This window comes from Phyllobates terribilis, unplaced genomic scaffold (assembly GCF_046119375.1).
Source record: "Phyllobates terribilis strain yellow unplaced genomic scaffold, ASM4611937v1 Scaffold_10__3_contigs__length_209671492, whole genome shotgun sequence".
NCBI classification, from domain to species: Eukaryota; Metazoa; Chordata; class Amphibia; order Anura; family Dendrobatidae; genus Phyllobates; species Phyllobates terribilis.
This window is the reverse complement of record NW_027362770.1, coordinates 192,093,270-192,116,972: the sequence shown is the minus strand read 5'-3', so window position 1 is coordinate 192,116,972 and position 23,703 is coordinate 192,093,270. Positions and strand designations below refer to the sequence as shown.

Here is a 23,703-nt window from a genome sequence, read left to right as displayed (position 1 = left end):
GTGCAGCTCTGGAGTATAATACAGAATGTAACTCAGGATCAGTAATGTAATGTATGTACACAGAGACTGCACCAGCAGAATAGTGAGTGCAGCTCTGGAGTATAATACAGGAGGTAACTCAGGATCAGTAATGTAATGTATGTACACAGTGACTGCACCAGCAGAATAGTGAGTGCAGCTCTGGAGTATAATACAGAATGTAACTCAGGATCAGTAATGTATGTACACAGTGACTGCACCAGCAGAATAGTGAGTGCAGCTCTGGAGTATAATACAGGAGGTAACTCAGGATCAGTAATGTAATGTATGTACACAATGACTGCACCAGCAGAATAGTGAGTGCAGCTCTTGAGTATAATACAGGAGGTAACTCAGGATCAGTAATGTATGTACACAGTGACTGCACCAGCAGAATAGTGAGTGCCGCTCTGGAGTATAATACATGATGTAACTCAGGATCAGTAATGTATGTACACAGTGACTGCACCAGCAGAATAGTGAGTGCAGCTCTGGAGTATAATACAGGATGTAACTCAGGATCAGTAATGTAATGTATGTACACAGTGACTGCACCAGCAGAATAGTGAGCGCAGCTCTGGAGTATAATACAGGATGTAACTCAGGATCAGTAATGTAACGTATGTACACAGTGACTGCACCAGCAGAATAGTGGGTGCAGCTCTGCAGTATAATACAGGAGGTAACTCAGGATCAGTAATGTAATGTATGTATACAGTGACTGCTCCAGCAGAATAGTGAGTGCAGCTCTGGAGGATAATACAGGATGTAACTCAGTATCAGTAATGTAACGTATGTACACAGTGACTGCACCAGCAGAATAGTGAGTGCAGCTCTGGAGTATAATACTGAATGTAACTCAGGATCAGTAATGTAATGTATGTACACAGTGACTGCACCAGCAGAATAGTGAGTGCAGCTCTGGAGTATAATACAGGAGGTAACTCAGGATCAGTAATGTAATGTATGTACACAGTGACTGCACCAGCAGAATAGTGAGTGCAGCTCTGGGGTATAATACAGGATGTAACTCGGGATCAGTAATGTAAAGTATGTACACAGTGACTACACCAGCAGAATAGTGAGTGCAGCTCTGGAGTATAATACAGGATGTAACTCAGGATCAGTAATGTATGTACACAGTGACTGCACCAGCAGAATAGTGAGTGCAGCTCTGGAGTATAATACAGGATGTAACTCAGGAACAGTAATGTAATGTATGTACACAGTGACTGCACCAGCAGAATAGTGAGTGCAGCTCTGGTGGATAATACGGGATGTAACTCAGGATCAGTAATGTAATGTATGTACACAGTGACTGCACCAGCAGAATAGTGAGTGCAGCTCTGGAGTATAATACAGGATGTAACTCTGGATCAGTAATGTAATGTATGTACACAGTGACTGCACCAGCAGAATAGTGAGCGCAGGTCTGGAGTATAATACAGGATGTAACTCAGGATCAGTAATGTAATGTATGTACACAGTGACTGCACCAGCAGAATAGTGAGTGCAGCTCTGGAGTATAATACAGGAGGTAACTCGGGATCAGTAATGTAATGTATGTACACAGTGACTGCACCAGCAGAATAGTGAGTGCAGCTCTGGAGGATAATACAAGATGTAACTCAGGATCAGGAATGTAATGTATGTAAACAGAGACTGCACCAGCAGAATAGTGAGTGCAGCTCTGGAGTATAATACAGGAGGTAACTCAGGATCAGTAATGTAATGTATGTACACAGTGACTGCACCAGCAGAATAGTGAGTGCAGCTCTGGAGTATAATACAGGAGGTAACTCAGGATCAGTAATGTAATGTATGTACACAGTGACTGCACCAGCAGAATAGTGAGTGCAGCTCTGGAGGATAATACAGGATGTAACTCAGGATCAGTAATGTAATGTATGTACACAGTGACTGCACCAGCAGAATAGTGAGTGCAGCTCTGGAGTATAATACAGGAGGTAACTCAGGATCAGTAATGTAATGTATGTACACAGTGACTGCACCAGCAGAATAGTGAGTGCAGCTCTGGAGTATAATACAGGAGGTAACTCAGGATCAGTAATGTAATGTATGTACACAGTGACTGCACCAGCAGAATACTGAGTGCAGCTCTGGAGTATAATACAGAATGTAACTCAGGATCAGTAATGTAATGTATGTACACAGTGACTGCACCAGCAGAATATTGAGTGCAGCTCTGGAGTATAATACAGAATGTAACTCAGGATCAGTAATGTAATGTATGTACACAGTGACTGCACCAGCAGAATAGTGAGTGCAGCTCTGGAGTATAATACAGGAGGTAACTCAGGATCAGTAATGTAATGTATGTACACAGTGACTGCACCAGCAGAATAGTGAGTGCAGCTCTGGAGGATAATACAGGATGTAACTCAGGATCAGTAATGTAATGTATGTACACAGTGACTGCACCAGCAGAATAGTGAGTGCAGCTCTGGAGTATAATACAGGAGGTAACTCAGGATCAGTAATGTAATGTATGTACACAGTGACTGCACCAGCAGAATAGTGAGTGCAGCTCTGGAGTATAATACAGGAGGTAACTCAGGATCAGTAATGTAATGTATGTACACAGAGACTGCACCAGCAGAATAGTGAGTGCAGCTCTGGAGTATAATACAGGAGGTAACTCAGTATCAGTAATGTATGTACACAGTGACTGCACCAGCAGAATAGTGAGTGCAGCTCTTGAGTATAATACAGGAGGTAACTCAGGATCAGTAATGTATGTACACAGTGACTGCACCAGCAGAATAGTGAGTGCCGCTCTGGAGTATAATACATGATGTAACTCAGGATCAGTAATGTATGTACACAGTGACTGCACCAGCAGAATAGTGAGTGCAGCTCTGGAGTATAATACAGGATGTAACTCAGGATCAGTAATGTAATGTATGTACACAGTGACTGCACCAGCAGAATAGTGAGCGCAGCTCTGGAGTATAATACAGGATGTAACTCAGGATCAGTAATGTAATGTATGTACACAGTGACTGCACCAGCAGAATAGTGAGTGCAGCTCTGCAGTATAATACAGGAGGTAACTCAGGATCAGTAATGTACTGTATGTATACAGTGACTGCTCCAGCAGAATAGTGAGTGCAGCTCTGGAGGATAATACAGGATGTAACTCAGTATCAGTAATGTAACGTATGTACACAGTGACTGCACCAGCAGAATAGTGAGTGCAGCTCTGGAGTATAATACTGAATGTAACTCAGGATCAGTAATGTAATGTATGTACACAGAGACTGTACCAGCAGAATAGTGAGTGCAGCTCTGGAGTATAATACAGGAGGTAACTCGGGATCAGTAATGTAATGTATGTACACAGTGACTGCACCAGCAGAATAGTGAGTGCAGCTCTGGAGTATAATACAGGAGGTAACTCAGGATCAGCAATGTAATGTATGTACACAGTGATTGCACTAGCAGAATAGTGAGTGCAGCTCTGGAGTATAATGCAGGAGGTAACTCAGGATCAGTAATGTATGTACACAGTGACTGCACCAGCAGAATAGTGAGTGCAGCTCTGGAGTATAATACAGGATGTAACTCAGGATCAGTAATGTAATGTATGTACACAGTGACTGCACCAGCAGAATAGTGAGTGCAGCTCTGGAGTATAATACAGGAGGTAACTCGGGATCAGTAATGTAATGTATGTACACAGTGACTGCACCAGCAGAATAGTAAGTGCAGCTCTGGAGGATAATACAAGATGTAACTCAGGATCAGGAATGTAATGTATGTAAACAGAGACTGCACCAGCAGAATAGTGAGTGCAGCTCTGGAGTATAATACAGGAGGTAACTCAGGATCAGTAATGTAATGTATGTACACAGTGACTGCACCAGCAGAATAGTGAGTGCAGCTCTGGAGTATAATACAGGAGGTAACTCAGGATCAGTAATGTAATGTATGTACACAGTGACTGCACCAGCAGAATAGTGAGTGCAGCTCTGGAGTATAATACAGAATGTAACTCAGGATCAGTAATGTAATGTATGTATACAGAGACTGCACCAGCAGAATAGTGAGTGCAGCTCTGGAGTATAATACAGGAGGTAACTCCGGATCAGTAATGTAATGTATGTACACAGTGACTGCACCAGCAGAATAGTGAGTGCAGCTCTGGAGGATAATACAGGATGTAACTCAGGATCAGTAATGTAATGTATGTACACAGTGACTGCACCAGCAGAATAGTGAGTGCAGCTCTGGAGTATAATACAGGAGGTAACTCAGGATCAGTAATGTAATGTATGTACACAGTGACTGCACCAGCAGAATAGTGAGTGCAGCTCTGGAGTATAATACAGGAGGTAACTCGGGATCAGTAATGTAATGTATGTACACAGTGACTGCACCAGCAGAATAGTGAGTGCAGCTCTGGAGGATAATACAAGATGTAACTCAGGATCAGTAATGTAATGTATGTACAAAGAGACTGCACCAGCAGAATAGTGAGTGCAGCTCTGGAGTATAATACAGGAGGTAACTCAGGATCAGTAATGTAATGTATGTACACAGTGACTGCACTAGCAGAATAGTGAGTGCAGCTCTGGAGTATAATACAGAATGTAACTCAGGATCAGTAATGTAATGTATGTACACAGAGACTGCACCAGCAGAATAGTGAGTGCAGCTCTGGAGTATAATACAGGAGGTAACTCAGGATCAGTAATGTAATGTATGTACACAGTGACTGCACCAGCAGAATAGTGAGTGCAGCTCTGGAGTATAATACAGAATGTAACTCAGGATCAGTAATGTATGTACACAGTGACTGCACCAGCAGAATAGTGAGTGCAGCTCTGGAGTATAATACAGAATGTAACTCAGGATCAGTAATGTAATGTATGTACACAGTGACTGCACCAGCAGAATAGTGAGTGCAGCTCTTCAGTATAATACAGGAGGTAACTCAGGATCAGTAATGTATGTACACAGTGACTGCACCAGCAGAATAGTGAGTGCCGCTCTGGAGTATAATACATGATGTAACTCAGGATCAGTAATGTATGTACACAGTGACTGCACCAGCAGAATAGTGAGTGCAGCTCTGGAGTATAATACAGGATGTAACTCAGGATCAGTAATGTAATGTATGTACACAGTGACTGCACCAGCAGAATAGTGAGCGCAGCTCTGGAGTATAATACAGGATGTAACTCAGGATCAGTAATGTAACGTATGTACACAGTGACTGCACCAGCAGAATAGTGAGTGCAGCTCTGCAGTATAATACAGGAGGTAACTCAGGATCAGTAATGTAATGTATGTATACAGTGACTGCTCCAGCAGAATAGTGAGTGCAGCTCTGGAGGATAATACAGGATGTAACTCAGTATCAGTAATGTAACGTATGTACACAGTGACTGCACCAGCAGAATAGTGAGTGCAGCTCTGGAGTATAATACTGAATGTAACTCAGGATCAGTAATGTAATGTATGTACACAGTGACTGCACCAGCAGAATAGTGAGTGCAGCTCTGGAGTATAATACAGGAGGTAACTCAGGATCAGTAATGTAATGTATGTACACAGTGACTGCACCAGCAGAATAGTGAGTGCAGCTCTGGGGTATAATACAGGATGTAACTCGGGATCAGTAATGTAAAGTATGTACACAGTGACTACACCAGCAGAATAGTGAGTGCAGCTCTGGAGTATAATACAGGATGTAACTCAGGATCAGTAATGTATGTACACAGTGACTGCACCAGCAGAATAGTGAGTGCAGCTCTGGAGTATAATACAGGATGTAACTCAGGAACAGTAATGTAATGTATGTACACAGTGACTGCACCAGCAGAATAGTGAGTGCAGCTCTGGTGGATAATACGGGATGTAACTCAGGATCAGTAATGTAATGTATGTACACAGTGACTGCACCAGCAGAATAGTGAGTGCAGCTCTGGAGTATAATACAGGATGTAACTCAGGATCAGTAATGTAATGTATGTACACAGTGACTGCACCAGCAGAATAGTGAGTGCAGCTCTGGAGTATAATACAGGATGTAACTCAGGATCAGTAATGTAATGTATTTACACAGTGACTGCACCAGCAGAATAGTGAGCGCAGGTCTGGAGTATAATACAGGATGTAACTCAGGATCAGTAATGTAATGTATGTACACAGTGACTGCACCAGCAGAATAGTGAGTGCAGCTCTGGAGTATAATACAGGATGTAACTCAGGATCAGTAATGTAATGTATGTACACAGAGACTGCACCAGCAGAATAGTGAGTGCAGCTCTGGAGTATAATACAGGAGGTAACTCGGGATCAGTAATGTAATGTATGTACACAGTGACTGCACCAGCAGAATAGTGAGTGCAGCTCTGGAGGATAATACAAGCTGTAACTCAGGATCAGGAATGTAATGTATGTAAACAGAGACTGCACCAGCAGAATAGTGAGTGCAGCTCTGGAGTATAATACAGGAGGTAACTCAGGATCAGTAATGTAATGTATGTACACAGTGACTGCACCAGCAGAATAGTGAGTGCAGCTCTGGAGTATAATACAGGAGGTAACTCAGGATCAGTAATGTAATGTATGTACACAGTGACTGCACCAGCAGAATAGTGAGTGCAGCTCTGGAGTATAATACAGAATGTAACTCAGGATCAGTAATGTAATGTATGTATACAGAGACTGCACCAGCAGAATAGTGAGTGCAGCTCTGGAGTATAATACAGGAGGTAACTCCGGATCAGTAATGTAATGTATGTACACAGTGACTGCACCAGCAGAATAGTGAGTGCAGCTCTGGAGTATAATACAGGAGGTAACTCAGGATCAGTAATGTAATGTATGTACACAGTGACTGCACCAGCAGAATAGTGAGTGCAGCTCTGGAGGATAATACAGGATGTAACTCAGGATCAGTAATGTAATGTATGTACACAGTGACTGCACCAGCAGAATAGTGAGTGCAGCTCTGGAGTATAATACAGGAGGTAACTCAGGATCAGTAATGTAATGTATGTACACAGTGACTGCACCAGCAGAATAGTGAGTGCAGCTCTGGAGTATAATACAGGAGGTAACTCAGGATCAGTAATGTAATGTATGTACACAGTGACTGCACCAGCAGAATACTGAGTGCAGCTCTGGAGTATAATACAGAATGTAACTCAGGATCAGTAATGTAATGTATGTACACAGTGACTGCACCAGCAGAATAGTGAGTGCAGCTCTGGAGTATAATACAGAATGTAACTCAGGATCAGTAATGTAATGTATGTACACAGTGACTGCACCAGCAGAATAGTGAGTGCAGCTCTGGAGTATAATACAGGAGGTAACTCAGGATCAGTAATGTAATGTATGTACACAGTGACTGCACCAGCAGAATAGTGAGTGCAGCTCTGGAGGATAATACAGGATGTAACTCAGGATCAGTAATGTAATGTATGTACACAGTGACTGCACCAGCAGAATAGTGAGTGCAGCTCTGGAGTATAATACAGGAGGTAACTCAGGATCAGTAATGTAATGTATGTACGCAGTGACTGCACCAGCAGAATAGTGAGTGCAGCTCTGGAGTATAATACAGGAGGTAACTCAGGATCAGTAATGTAATGTATGTACACAGAGACTGCACCAGCAGAATAGTGAGTGCAGCTCTGGAGTATAATACAGGAGGTAACTCAGTATCAGTAATGTAATGTATGTACACAGTGACTGCACCAGCAGAATAGTGAGTGCAGCTCTGGAGTATAATACAGGATGTAACTCAGGATCAGTAATGTAATGTATGTACACAGTGACTACACCAGCAGAATAGTGAGTGCAGCTCTTGAGTATAATACAGGAGGTAACTCAGGATCAGTAATGTATGTACACAGTGACTGCACCAGCAGAATAGTGAGTGCCGCTCTGGAGTATAATACATGATGTAACTCAGGATCAGTAATGTATGTACACAGTGACTGCACCAGCAGAATAGTGAGTGCAGCTCTGGAGTATAATACAGGATGTAACTCAGGATCAGTAATGTAATGTATGTACACAGTGACTGCACCAGCAGAATAGTGAGCGCAGCTCTGGAGTATAATACAGGATGTAACTCAGGATCAGTAATGTAATGTATGTACACAGTGACTGCACCAGCAGAATAGTGAGTGCAGCTCTGCAGTATAATACAGGAGGTAACTCAGGATCAGTAATGTAATGTATGTATACAGTGACTGCTCCAGCAGAATAGTGAGTGCAGCTCTGGAGGATAATACAGGATGTAACTCAGTATCAGTAATGTAACGTATGTACACAGTGACTGCACCAGCAGAATAGTGAGTGCAGCTCTGGAGTATAATACTGAATGTAACTCAGGATCAGTAATGTAATGTATGTACACAGAGACTGCACCAGCAGAATAGTGAGTGCAGCTCTGGAGTATAATACAGGAGGTAACTCGGGATCAGTAATGTAATGTATGTACACAGTGACTGCACCAGCAGAATAGTGAGTGCAGCTCTGGAGTATAATACAGGAGGTAACTCAGGATCAGCAATGTAATGTATGTACACAGTGATTGCACTAGCAGAATAGTGAGTGCAGCTCTGGAGTATAATGCAGGAGGTAACTCAGGATCAGTAATGTATGTACACAGTGACTGCACCAGCAGAATAGTGAGTGCAGCTCTGGAGTATAATACAGGATGTAACTCAGGATCAGTAATGTAATGTATGTACACAGTGACTGCACCAGCAGAATAGTGAGTGTAGCTCTGGAGTATAATACAGGATGTAACTCCGGATCAGTAATGTAATGTATGTACATAGTGACTGCACCAGCAGAATAGTGAGTGCAGCTCTGGAGTATAATACAGGAGGTAACTCAGGATCAGTAATGTAATGTATGTACACAGTGACTGCACCAGCAGAATAGTGAGTGCAGCTCTGGAGTATAATACAGGATGTAACTCAGGATCAGTAATGTAATGTATGTACACAGTGACTGCACCAGCAGAACAGTGAGTGCAGCTCTGGAGTATAATACAGGATGTAACTCAGGATCAGTAATGTAATGTATGTACACAGTGACTGCACCAGCAGAATAGTGAGTGCAGCTCTGGAGTATAATACAGGATGTAACTCAGGATCAGTAATGTAATGTATGTACACAGTGACTGCACCAGCAGAATAGTGAGAGCAGCTCTGGAGTATAATACAGGAGGTAACTCAGGATCAGCAATGTAATGTATGTACACAGTGATTGCACTAGCAGAATAGTGAGTGCAGCTCTGGAGTATAATGCAGGAGGTAACTCAGGATCAGTAATGTATGTACACAGTGACTGCACCAGCAGAATAGTGAGTGCAGCTCTGGAGTATAATACAGGATATAACTCAGGATCAGTAATGTAATGTATGTACACAGTGACTCCACCAGCAGATTAGTGAGTGCAGCTCTGCAGTATAATACAGGATGTAACTCAGGATCAGTAATGTAATGTATGTACACAGTGACTGCACCAGCAGAATAGTGAGTGCAGCTCTGGAGTATAATACAGGATGTAACTCAGGATCAGTAATGTAATGTATGTACACAGAGACTGCACCAGCAGAATAGTGAGTGCAGCTCTGGAGTATAATACAGGAGGTAACTCGGGATCATTAATGTAATGTATGTACACAGTGACTGCACCAGCAGAATAGTGAGTGCAGCTCTGGAGTATAATACAGGAGGTAACTCAGGATCAGCAATGTAATGTATGTACACAGTGATTGCACTAGCAGAATAGTGAGTGCAGCTCTGGAGTATAATGCAGGAGGTAACTCAGGATCAGTAATGTATGTACACAGTGACTGCACCAGCAGAATAGTGAGTGCAGCTCTGGAGTATAATACAGGATGTAACTCAGGATCAGTAATGTAATGTATGTACACAGTGACTGCACCAGCAGAATAGTGAGTGTAGCTCTGGAGTATAATACAGGATGTAACTCAGGATCAGTAATGTAATGTATGTACATAGTGACTGCACCAGCAGAATAGTGAGTGCAGCTCTGGAGTATAATACAGGAGGTAACTCAGGATCAGTAATGTAATGTATGTACACAGTGACTGCACCAGCAGAATAGTGAGTGCTGCTCTGGAGTATAATACAGGAGTTAACTCAGGATCAGTAATGTAATGTATGTACACAGTGACTGCACCAGCAGAATAGTGAGTGCAGCTCTGGAGTATAATACAGGATGTAACTCAGGATCAGTAATGTTATGTATGTACACAGTGACTGCACCAGCAGATTAGTGAATGCAGCTCTGCAGTATAATACAGGATGTAACTCAGGATCAGTAATGTAATGTATGTACACAGTGACTGCACCAGCAGAATAGTGAGTGCAGCTCTGCAGTATAATACAGGATGTAACTCAGGATCAGTAATGTAATGTATGTACACAGTGACTGCTCCAGCAGAATAGTGAGTGCAGCTCTGGAGTATAATACAGGATGTAACTCAGGATCAGTAATGTAATGTATCTACACAGTGACTGCACCAGCAGAATAGTGAGTGCAGCTCTGGAGGATAATACAGGATGTAACTCAGTATCAGTAATGTAATGTATGTACACAGTGACTGCACCAGCAGAATAGTGAGTGCAGCTCTGGAGTATAATACTGAATGTAACTCAGGATCAGTAATGTAATGTATGTACACAGTGACTGCACCAGCAGAATAGTGAGTGCAGCTCTGCAGTATAATACAGGAGGTAACTCAGGATCAGTAATGTAATGTATGTACACAGTGACTGCACCAGCAGAATAGTGAGTGCTGCTCTGGAGTATAATACTGGATGTAACTCAGGATCAGTAATGTAATGTATGTACACAGAGACTGCACCAGCAGAATAGTGAGTGCAGCTCTGGAGTATAATACAGGATGTAACTCAGGATCAGTAATGTAATGTATGTACACAGAGACTGCACCAGCAGAATAGTGAGTGCAGCTCTGGAGTGTAATACAGGAGGTAACTCGGGATCAGTAATGTAATGTATGTACACAGTGACTGCACCAGCAGAATAGTGAGTGCAGCTCTGGAGTATAATACAGGAGGTAACTCAGGATCAGCAATGTAATGTATGTACACAGTGATTGCACTAGCAGAATAGTGAGTGCAGCTCTGGAGTATAATGCTGGAGGTAACTCAGGATCAGTAATGTATGTACCCAGTGACTGCACCAGCAGAATAGTGAGTGCAGCTCTTGAGTATAATACAGGAGGTATCTCAGGATCAGTAATGTATGTACACAGTGACTGCACCAGCAGAATAGTGAGTGCCGCTCTGGAGTATAATACAGGATGTAACTCAGGATCAGTAATGTAATGTATGTACACAGTGACTGCACCAGCAGAATAGTGAGCGCTGCTCTGGAGTATAATACAGGATGTAACTCAGGATCAGTAATGTAATGTATGTACACAGTGACTGCACCAGCAGAATAGTGAGTGCAGCTCTGCAGTATAATACAGGAGGTAACTCAGGATCAGTAATGTAATGTATGTACACAGTGACTGCTCCAGCAGAATAGTGAGTGCAGCTCTGGAGGATAATACAGGATGTAACTCAGTATCAGTAATGTAATGTATGTACACAGTGACTGCACCAGCAGAATAGTGAGTGCAGCTCTGGAGTATAATACTGAATGTAACTCAGGATCAGTAATGTAATGTATGTACACAGTGACTGCACCAGCAGAATAGTGAGTGCTGCTCTGGAGTATAATACTGGATGTAACTCAGGATCAGTAATGTAATGTATGTACACAGTGACTGCACCAGCAGAATAGTGAGTGCAGCTCTGCAGTATAATACAGGAGGTAACTCAGGATCAGTAATGTAATGTATGTACACAGTGACTGCACCAGCAGAATAGTGAGTGCTGCTCTGGAGTATAATACAGGAGGTAACTCAGGATCAGCAATGTAATGTATGTACACAGTGACTGCTCCAGCAGAATAGTGAGTGCAGCTCTGGAGGATAATACAGGATGTAACTCAGTATCAGTAATGTAATGTATGTACACAGTGACTGCACCAGCAGAATAGTGAGTGCAGCTCTGGAGTATAATACTGAATGTAACTCAGGATCAGTTATGTAATGTATGTACACAGTGACTGCACCAGCAGAATAGTGAGTGCAGCTCTGCAGTATAATACAGGAGGTAACTCAGGATCAGTAATGTAATGTATGTACACAGTGACTGCACCAGCAGAATAGTGAGTGCAGCTCTGGAGTATAATACAGGATGTAACTCAGGATCAGTAATGTAATGTATGTACACAGAGACTGCACCAGCAGAATAGTGAGTGCAGCTCTGGAGTATAATACAGGAGGTAACTCGGGATCAGTAATGTAATGTATGTACACAGTGACTGCACCAGCAGAATAGTGAGTGCAGCTCTGGAGTATAATACAGGAGGTAACTCAGGATCAGCAATGTAATGTATGTACACAGTGATTGCACTAGCAGAATAGTGAGTGCAGCTCTGGAGTATAATGCAGGAGGTAACTCAGGATCAGTAATGTATGTACACAGTGACTGCACCAGCAGAATAGTGAGTGCAGCTCTGGAGTATAATACAGGAGGTAACTCAGGATCAGTAATGTATGTACACAGTGACTACACCAGCAGAATAGTGAGTGCAGCTCTGGAGTATAATACAGGAGGTAACTCAGGATCAGTAATGTATGTACACAGTGACTGCACCAGCAGAATAGTGAGTGCCGCTCTGGAGTATAATACATGATGTAACTCAGGATCAGTAATGTATGTACACAGTGACTGCACCAGCAGAATAGTGAGTGCAGCTCTGGAGTATAATACAGGATGTAACTCAGGATCAGTAATGTAATGTATGTACCCAGTGACTGTACCAGCAGAATAGTGAGTGCAGCTCTGGAGTATAATACAGAATGTAACTCAGGATCAGTAATGTAATGTATGTACACAGTGACTGCACCAGCAGAATAGTGAGTGCAGCTCTGCAGTATAATACAGGAGGTAACTCAGGATCAGTAATGTAATGTATGTACACAGTGACTGCTCCATTAGAATAGTGAGTGGAGCTCTGGAGGATAATACAGGATGTAACTCAGTATCAGTAATGTAATGTATGTACACAGTGACTGCACCAGCAGAATAGTGAGTGCAGCTCTGGAGTATAATACAGGATGTAACTCAGGATCAGTAATGTAATGTATGTACCCAGTGACTGCACCAGCAGAATAGTGAGTGCAGCTCTGGAGTATAATACAGGATGTAACTCAGGATCAGTAATGTATGTACACAGTGACTGCACCAGCAGAATAGTGAGTGCAGCTCTGGAGTATAATACAGGATGTAACTCAGGATCAGTAATGTAATGTATGTACACAGTGACTGCACCAGCAGAATAGTGAGTGCAGCTCTGGAGTATAATACAGGAGGTAACTCAGGATCAGTAATGTAATGTATGTACACAGTGACTGCACCAGCAGAATAGTGAGTGCAGCTCTGGAGTATAATACAGGATGTAACTCCGGATCGGTGCAGTATAAATATTGTAACGTTTCTTCATCTTCAGGCGATGAGGAGCTGGTGAAGGAGGTCCTGTTTGACGCGGTGGTGACCGCTCCTATGGAAGCTTACTGGACTCAGCTTGCTCTCAATATGTCCAAGTAGGTAGAAGAATATGAGTCGTAGACACTGTGACTCCTTGATGAGACCTCGCACACCTTGCTCCTCTCGTTGCTGCGGGCCAGGGCTCGGGCTGATCTTCCTCTGACGGCCACATGTTTCCTTCTCCTTTAGAGAGTATGACGGGATAGAGATCGCCTTCCTGGGAACCCGCGCTGGACTCATCCGTAAGAACCTATTTGTGGGCCCCGAGCAGATGTCAAACAAGTGAGTTACTCCACAAGGGCCAAACTTCAAGAAGTATTGGAGAGCGCCCTCTGGTGGATTTCTGTCATTTCATTCACAACATCGCCATCTAGTGTTGATTAGTGGAAACTGCTGGGGGACAAAAATTTTCCTCTCTTGATAAATCCAAATAGTAGATTTTTAGAAATTTCTGATCCTCTGCTGTTTGCTGTCTCCCTCATACATGGGATTTCATTTTGCCCTATAGGAAATTTTTGCGTTATGACGAGAAGGAGAGTATTTTCACTATGGACCACTTCCCGCTGTGGTACAGAAGAGCTGCCGAGCACCCCCCAGGCAGCTTTGTGTATCACGTCCCGACAGACGACAGCCCAGGTACGGTGTGGTGGATAAATGGGGGATGGTGCATCGATTGTAGTTCATCCTGACTGCCTCCAGGTGGCAGCATAGAGACGTGAAACTCTCATGGTAAAGCCTTCGCCATCTGCAGGCAGTAACGTGTACTGCACCCCTCATTTTCTCTAATATTTCCATATTGGGTAATTTTATATATATTTTTTGTCTCTGTTATTTCCATAGTGGGGTGTATTTCAGTTCTGTTTTTATTTGATGTCACCTCCCTGAAATTACCTTCTTACAGATCATAATCCTAGGGACAACGACATCGCAGATCCCGCCATCCAGCCGCGCGGATGGGAAGAGCGGACCCCAGAGGGTACCTGAATATCACTTACGAGGCCCATTCAGAGGCCTTTAGCGCCATCTTTACCCATTCAGACCCTAGCGCTGCCATTTTCATACCACTGCCCCCTCCCTCCCATTAGTCCATACCTCTCACTCATCGGTGGCGTCATCCCTGCTGCCCGCCCTCATCATCATGGCTGCTGCCTGGCAGATCACATGCAATTTGCCGTCCGAGGGGGTCTGTCCCCCTGACTTTAATTAATATTGATTTTTCCCTTTTCCAAGCATCGTCCTAGAATTCAGTCGCCCGAGGCCCTTGGTGACGAGATATTATCAAAACTGGATTAGGGGCCCCGTTAAATAACCCCTGGATAAAGTGAATGAAAGAAAAGACCCTCCCCACCTCCCAACATCAGCAATAAAAAAAAAAAATCTATTTTTTTTATTTCTGACGCGTTTTGAGCCTGATCCTGAAAAACGCTCCATTAGTCTTAGGACTTGCATCAAAGCTATTTAAAAAAAAAAAAAATCTGATATTTTTTTTTGGGGGGGGGGGGTGGAGTGCGACTTGTCATTCTGCCCCCTGATTGGTCCCCGGGGGCGGCCGACACGTTTCTGCAGTTTTCCGTTCTGCGCGGTCTTTGCTGTATTGGATCGCTGAGATTCCTGCCTCGTTCCCCAGTTATCAGTCATTTCTCCTTTTTTTGCCGTTCCTGACGGGGAACAAACCTGTACATGGCGATAATTAGGGGCCGTCGCGCTTCTCAAACGCGTCCTTTGAAGAGAACGTAAGTCTGCTTTCAGCTGCGACTCGACAGGAGCAGCCGCCACTTACACGTTTATTTATTACGTCCTGCCATGTTCCCAGCGCGTTGCAAAAAATAATTGCATTTTTTTATTTTATTTTATATATTTTGTGCCTTTAATTAGTCATGAGATTGGGGAACGTCTGCCTTTACTATTGAAGGCTTCTAGATTTTAGAATTGTTTTATTTTGCAACTTGGAAACTGCCAAAAAGCTGCTGTTGACGGATCTGATCCATTTGATTATGGCTTACGGAAACTGCCAAAAAGCTGCTGTTGACGGATCTGATCCATTTGATTATGGCTTACGGAAACTGCCAAAAAGCTGCTGTTGACTGATCTGATCCATTTGATTATGGTTTACGGAAACTGCCAAAAAGCTGCTGTTGACTGATCTGATCCATTTGATTATGGCTTACGGAAACTGCCAAAAAGCTGCTGTTGACTGATCTGATCCATTTGATTATGGCTTACGGAAACTGCCAAAGAGCTGCTGTTGACTGATCTGATAATGTGTGTTTTATTTTTAACACACATTACAATGTAACACAGGGTTTTGGCTTCTGAGATCCTAACCATCCTGAGTACGGGGGTCCTAATCAATCCTGAGTACGGGGGTCCTGTGTGATTGGGGCGTAGTGAGCATATGCGGCAGACAATGGATGGAGCAGTGGTCGCACATGCTCATTACTGCTCTATTCACACAGGGGCCTTTAGGACCCTCATTCCTGTGATCGGTGGGGGTCCCAGCGATGATACATTTATTACTTATATAGTGGATAGCTATTACATTGCTTAGGAGCTAGATAATGAGATCAGTCAGCCAGCTTGTTGACAGTTTCCAGGTACCAACAGTGTAAAATAACCCCCCCAAAAAATGACCCCCAAGATCGCTCCAATCTATGGATCATGTGACCTGAGATAAAGTGTCAGGATATAATGACGTCCTGTATATAAGAACACGTCCGGCCCGAGCCGTCAGCACCTGCCAGCTTCACCCATGTATAATACACAAGCCGCGCCGATGAGAGGATCAGGGGCAGCATCGCTGATATATGCCGCCATTATCAACGCTTGTGTATTATAAGGGAGGCTGTATCCTCACCTGTAGATTATAACGGGTATTACACACTACTTAGGATTGTCGCTTCAATGGTGTAACACTCATATAATTGACAGCGGGGGATAAGTCGGCCCATACATCACACCATCAGCAGTCCTGACCTCTGCTGAACCCCTCCATGCCGGGAGAGGGGCAGAACATGGGGGGGATGGGGTGTGTGGGGGTGCGGTATCATTTATAGGATAGATAGAGATATATATATATATATGTGTATATATATATATATATATATATATATATATATATATATACAGTACAGACCAAAAGTTTGGACACACCTCATTTAAAGATTTTTCTGTATTTTCATGACTATGAAAATTGTACATTCACACTGAAGGCATCAAAACTATGAATTACCACATGTGGAATTATATACTTAACAAAAAAGTGTGAAACAACTGAAAATATGTCTTATATTCTAGGGTCTTCACAGTAGCCACCTTTTGCTTTGATGACTGCTTTGCACACTCTTGGCATTCTCTTGATGAGCTTCAAGAGGTAGTCACCGGAAATGGTCTTCACTTCACAGGTGTGCCCTGTCAGGTTTAATAAGTGGGATTTCTTGCCTTATAAATGGGGTTGGGACCATCAGTTGTGTTGTGCAGAAGTCTGGTGGATACACAGCTGATAGTCCTACTGAATAGACTGTTAGAATTTGTATTATGGCAAGAAAAAGCAGCTAAGTAAAGAAAAACGAGTGGCCATCATTACTTTAAGAAATGAAGATCAGTCAGTCCGAAAAATTGGGCAAACTTTGAAAGTGTCCCCAAGTGCAGTTGCAAAAACCTTCAAGCGCTACAAAGAAACTGTCTCACATGAGGACCGCCCCAGGAAAGGAAGACCAAGAGTCACCTCTGCTTCTGAGGATAAGTTTATCCGAGTCACCAGCCTCAGAAATCGCAGGTTAACAGCAGCTCAGATTAGAGACCAGGTCAATGCCACACAGAGTTCTAGCAGCAGACACATCTCTACAACAACTGTTAAGAGGAGACTTTGTGCAGCAGGCCTTCATGGTAAAATAGCTGCTAGGAAACCACTGCTAAGGACAGGCAACAAGCAGAAGAGACTTGTTTGGGCTAAAGAACACAAGGAATGGACATTAGACCAGTGGAAATCTGCGCTTTGGTCTGATGAGTCCAAATTTGAGATCTTTGGTTCCAACCACCGTGTCTTTGTGCGACGCAGAAAAGGTGAACGGATGGACGCTACATGCCTGGTTCCCACCGTGAAGCATGGAGGAGGAGGTGTGATGGTGTGGGGGGGCTTTGCTGGTGACACAGTTGGGGATTTATTCAAAATTGAAGGCATACTGAACCAGCATGGCTACCACAGCATCTCGCAGCGGCATGCTATTCCATCCGGTTTGCGTTTAGTTGGACCATCATTTATTTTTCAACAGGACAATGACCCCAAACACCTCCAGGCTGTGTAAGGGCTATTTGACCAAGAAGGAGAGTGATGGGGGGGCTACGCCAGATGACCTGGCCTCCACAGTCACCAGACCTGAACCCAATCGAGATGGTTTGGGGTGAGCTGGACCGCAGAGTGAAGGCAAAAGGGCCAACAAGTGCTAAGCATCTCTGGCAACTCCTTCAAGATTGTTGGAAGACCATTTCCGGTGACTACCTCTTGAAGCTCATCAAGAGAATGCCAAGAGTGTGCAAAGCAGTCATCAAAGCAAAAGGTGGCTACTGTGAAGACCCTAGAATATAAGACATATTTTCAGTTGTTTCACACTTTTTTGTTTAGTATATAATTCCACATGTGGTAATTCATAGTTTTGATGCCTTCAGTGTGAATGTACAATATTCATAGTCATGAAAATACAGAAAAATCTTTAAATGAGAAGGTGTGTCCAAACTTTTGGTCTATACTGTGTGTATATATATGTATATAATATATATACACACACATACACACACATACACACACACACACACACACACACACCATAGGACAGGGGGAGAGGATGAGCTCATAGATGTATTGTTTTCTATGGTTTCATTTAGTAAATTCTTATACATAGCTTTTAACTTACTGCCAGGGAAAATAGACAAAGCCTGTGAGTCCTGCTTCCCCCACTCACTTATACAGCCTGTGAGTCCTGCTTACTCCACCCACTTATACAGCCTGAGTCCTGCTTCCTCCACCCACTTATACAGCCTGTGAGTCCTGCTTCCTCCACCCACTTATACAGCCTGTGAGTCCTGCTTACTCCACCCACTTATACAGCCTGAGTCCTGCTTCCTCCACCCACTTATACAGCCTGAGTCCTGCTTCCTCCACCCACTTATACTGCCTGTGAGTCCTGCTTCCCCCACTCACTTATACAGCCTGAGTCCTGCTTCCTCCACCCACTTATACTGCCTGAGTCCTGCTTCCTCCACCCACTTATACTGCCTGAGTCCTGCTTCCTCCACCCACTTATACAGCCTGTGAGTCCTGCTTTCCCCACTCACTTATACAGCCTGAGTCCTGCTTCCTCCACCCACTTATACAGCCTGAGTCCTGCTTCCCCACCCACTTATACAGCCTGAGTCCTGCTTCCTGCACCCACTTATACAGCCTGAGTCCTGCTTCCTGCACCCACTTATACAGCCTGAGTCCTGCTTCCTGCACCCACTTATACAGCCTGAGTCCTGCTTCCTGCACCCACTTATACAGCCTGAGTCCTGCTTCCTGCACCCACTTATACAGCCTGAGTCCTGCTTCCTGCACCCACTTATACAGCCTGAGTCCTGCTTCCTGCACCCACTTATACAGCCTGAGTCCTGCTTCCTGCACCCACTTATACAGCCTGAGTCCTGCTTCCTGCACCCACTTATACAGCCTGAGTCCTGCTTCCTGCACCCACTTATACAGCCTGAGTCCTGCTTCCTCCACCCACTTATACAGCCTGTGAGTCCTGCTTCCTCCACCCACTTATATAGCCTGAGTCCTGCTTCCTCCACCCACTTATACAGCCTGAGTCCTGCTTCCTCCACCCACTTATACAGCCTGAGTCCTGCTTCCTCCACCCACTTATACAGCCTGTGAGTCCTGCTTCCTCCACCCACTTATACAGCCTGTGAGTCCTGCTTCCCCCACCCACTTATACAGCCTGTGAGTCCGGCTTCCCCCACCCACTTATACAGCCTGTGAGTCCTGCTTCCCCCACCCACTTATACTGCCTCTGAGTCCTGCTCCCTCCACTCACTTATACAGCCTGTGACTCCTGCTTCCTCCACCCACTTATACAGCCTGTGACTCCTGCTTCCTCCACCCACTTATACAGACTGTGACTCCTGCTTCCTCTACCCACTTACACAGCCTGTGACTCCTGCTTCCTCCACCCACTTATACAGCCTGTGAGTCCTGCTTCCTCCACCCACTTATACAGACTGTGACTCCTGCTTCCTCTACCCACTTATGCAGCCTGTGACTCCTGCTTCCTCTACCCACTTATACAGCCTGTGAGTCCTGCTTCCTCCACCCACTTATACAGCCTGTGAGTCCTGCTTCCTCCACCCACTTATACAGCCTGTGAGTCCTGCTTCCTCCACCCACTTATACAGCCTGTGAGTGCTGCTTCCCCCACCCACTTATAGAGCCTGTGAGTCCTGCTTCCCCCACCCACTTACACAGCCTGTGACTCCTGCTTCCTCCACCCACTTACACAGCCTGTGACTCCTGCTTCCTCCACCCACTTACACAGCCTGTGACTCCTGCTTCCTCCACCAACTTATACAGCCTGTGAGTCCTGCTTCCTCCACCCACTTATACAGCCTGTGAGTCCTGCTTCCTCCACCCACTTATACAGCCTGTGAGTCCTGCTTCCTCCACCCACTTATACAGCCTGTGAGTCCTGCTTCCTCCACCCACTTATACAGCCTGTGAGTCCTGCTTCCTCCACCCACTTATACAGCCTGTGAGTCCTGCTTCCTCCACCAACTTATACAGCCTGTGAGTCCTGCTTCCTCCACCCACTTATACAGCCTGTGAGTGCTGCTTCCCCCACCCACTTATACAGCCTGTGAGTGCTGCTTCCCCCACTCACTTATAGAGCCTGTGAGTCCTGCTTCCCCCACCCACTTACACAGCCTGTGACTCCTGCTTCCTCCACCCACTTACACAGCCTGTGAGTCCTTCCTCCACCAACTTATACAGCCTGTGAGTCCTGCTTCCTCCACCCACTTATACAGCCTGTGAGTCCTGCTTCCTCCACCCACTTATACAGCCTGTGAGTCCTGCTTCCTCCACCCACTTACACAGCCTGTGAGTCCTTCCTCCACCAACTTATACAGCCTGTGAGTCCTGCTTCCTCCACCCACTTATACAGCCTGTGAGTCCTGCTTCCTCCACCCACTTATACAGCCTGTGAGTCCTGCTTCCTCCACCCACTTATACAGCCTGTGAGTCCTGCTTCCTCCACCCACTTACACAGCCTGTGAGTCCTTCCTCCACCAACTTATACAGCCTGTGAGTCCTGCTTCCTCCACCCACTTATACAGCCTGTGAGTCCTGCTTCCTCCACCCACTTATACAGCCTGTGAGTCCTGCTTCCTCCACCCACTTATACAGCCTGTGAGTCCTGCTTCCCCCACCCACTTATACTGCCTCTGAGTCCTGCTCCCTCCACTCACTTATACAGCCTGTGACTCCTGCTTCCTCCACCCACTTATACAGCCTGTGACTCCTGCTTCCTCCACCCACTTATACAGCCTGTGACTCCTGCTTCCTCCACCCACTTATACAGACTGTGACTCCTGCTTCCTCTACCCACTTACACAGCCTGTGACTCCTGCTTCCTCCACCCACTTATACAGCCTGTGAGTCCTGCTTCCTCCACCCACTTATACAGACTGTGACTCCTGCTTCCTCTACCCACTTATGCAGCCTGTGACTCCTGCTTCCTCTACCCACTTATACAGCCTGTGAGTCCTGCTTCCTCCACCCACTTATACAGTCTGTGAGTCCTGCTTCCTCCACCCACTTATACAGCCTGTGAGTCCTGCTTCCTCCACCCACTTATACAGCCTGTGAGTGCTGCTTCCCCCACCCACTTATAGAGCCTGTGAGTCCTGCTTCCCCCACCGACTTACACAGCCTGTGAGTCCTGCTTCCTCCACCCACTTACACAGCCTGTGACTCCTGCTTCCTCCACCCACTTACACAGCCTGTGACTCCTGCTTCCTCCACCAACTTATACAGCCTGTGAGTCCTGCTTCCTCCACCCACTTATACAGCCTGTGAGTCCTGCTTCCTCCACCCACTTATACAGCCTGTGAGTCCTGCTTCCTCCACCCACTTATGCAGCCTGTGACTCCTGCTTCCTCCACCCACTTACACAGCCTGTGACTCCTGCTTCCTCCACCCACTTACACAGCCTGTGAGTCCTTCCTCCACCAACTTATACAGCCTGTGAGTCCTGCTTCCTCCACCCACTTATACAGCCTGTGAGTCCTGCTTCCTCCACCCACTTATACAGCCTGTGAGTCCTGCTTCCTCCACCCACTTATACAGCCTGTGAGTCCTGCTTCCTCCACCAACTTATACAGCCTGTGAGTCCTGCTTCCTCCACCCACTTATACAGCCTGTGAGTCCTGCTTCCTCCACCCACTTATACAGCCTGTGAGTCCTGCTTCCTCCACCCACTTACACAGCCTGTGAGTCCTGTTTCCTCCACCCACTTACACAGCCTGTGAGTCCTGTTTCCTCCACCCACTTATACAGCCTGTGAGTCTTGCTTCCTCCACCCACTTATACAGCCTGTGAGTCTTGCTTCCTCCACCCACTTATACAGCCTGTGAGTCTTGCTTCCTCCACCCACTTATACAGCCTGTGAGTCCTGCTTCCTCCACCCACTTATACAGCCTGTGAGTCCTGCTTCCTCCACCCACTTATACAGCCTGTGAGTCCTGCTTCCCGCACCCACTTATACAGCCTGTGAGTCCTGCTTCCTCCACCCACTTATACAGCCTGTGAGTCCTGCTTGCCCCATCCGCTTATAGAGCATGTGAGTCCTGCTTTCCTCGCCACACCCACTCTTGTTATGGAAAGCGGGATACACATGCTTAATGAGAGGGCAGAGGAAGCAAAACCAGCAGACTCTGAGTGGTGGGAAGGCCGGACACACAGGATCAGTGTGCGAGGGGGAGCAGGACTTTAAGTGGGTGGTGAAATAAGAACTCACTGTATTTCCCTATGAGTGAGTATAGAAGCAGGACTCACAGACTCTATAAGTGGGGTGCGGGAGCAGGACTCACAGGCTGTATAAGTGGGGAGGGGGAGCAGGACTCACAGGCTCTATAAGTGGGAGGGGAGCAGGACTCACAGGGTGTATAAGTGGGGTGGGGGAGCTGGACTCACAGGCTCTTTAAGTGGGGAGGGGAGGAGGACTCACAGGCTTTCTCTATTATTCCTGGCAGTAATTTTATACTTTATATATTGATATTTATATATCTATGCAGATTTTTATATGATCCTTGATCAAATTAAAGACGACAAATTGAATTGCCTGCTCCAGTGATACCGTAATATTATCAATCGTATAAAACCTGAAAATGGGCCTGAAGCGCGTCGCTTATTCTGTTGTCAACCACACAGAACCAGGTCGGACACTTCACCTTCAGTAATATTTGTCTTTTCTGTCTTTGCAGACGGAGGTCGAAGGCCAGAAGTGGTGACGGTCAGCACCGCGGTATCGGTGACCGTGCACAAGAAAACCGCCATCGCTGCAGGTAGGACAGGATCTCTGACTCTTACACGCAATGGCGGGTTACGTTTAACGTTCCTACAATCTTCAATATTTAGTATATTGTAAATGTGAATTATTCAGAGACAGTGAAAAATATAAAAAGTCTGATCTGGTAATTTAGTAATTTCTGCCTTATTCATCGCGCTCAGGATAGATTGTTGCTTGTAAAATGTCAAAAATGCAATTATCTATGAATCATCTCCCGATCGTGATAGAAAAGTGATCAGAAAAAGATAAAATAATCGGAATGTAATAACAATGCATAATATATCTGTAAATGGATAGAGAAGGGTAGGAATGAAGGCGGATAACTTCTGCACCAGATTTATATCTGACCCTTAGTGAAAATGTCCTGAGATACATGATAAGATTCTGTCTGCAGCCACCACTAGGGGGAGCTCCCTGTATATAGAGATACAAGATAA

The 23,703-nt window shown here is 45.1% G+C and overlaps 1 protein-coding gene across 2 annotated transcripts in view; it reads left to right on the top strand.

Moving 5' to 3' along the window:
• LOC141164332 (voltage-dependent calcium channel subunit alpha-2/delta-4-like) overlaps positions 1-23,353 on the top strand; it is an 87,981-nt gene extending 64,628 nt beyond the window's left edge. For both annotated transcript variants that reach the window (XM_073649464.1, XM_073649465.1), the window contains 4 exons: positions 13,633-13,726; positions 13,860-13,952; positions 14,179-14,306; positions 23,181-23,353. In XM_073649464.1, the coding sequence (XP_073505565.1) occupies positions 13,633-13,726; positions 13,860-13,952; positions 14,179-14,306; positions 23,181-23,344 (479 nt within the window). In that variant the 3' untranslated portion in view covers positions 23,345-23,353. The remainder of the gene's footprint in view (positions 1-13,632; positions 13,727-13,859; positions 13,953-14,178; positions 14,307-23,180) is intronic.
• Positions 23,354-23,703: the final 350 nt, after the last annotated feature.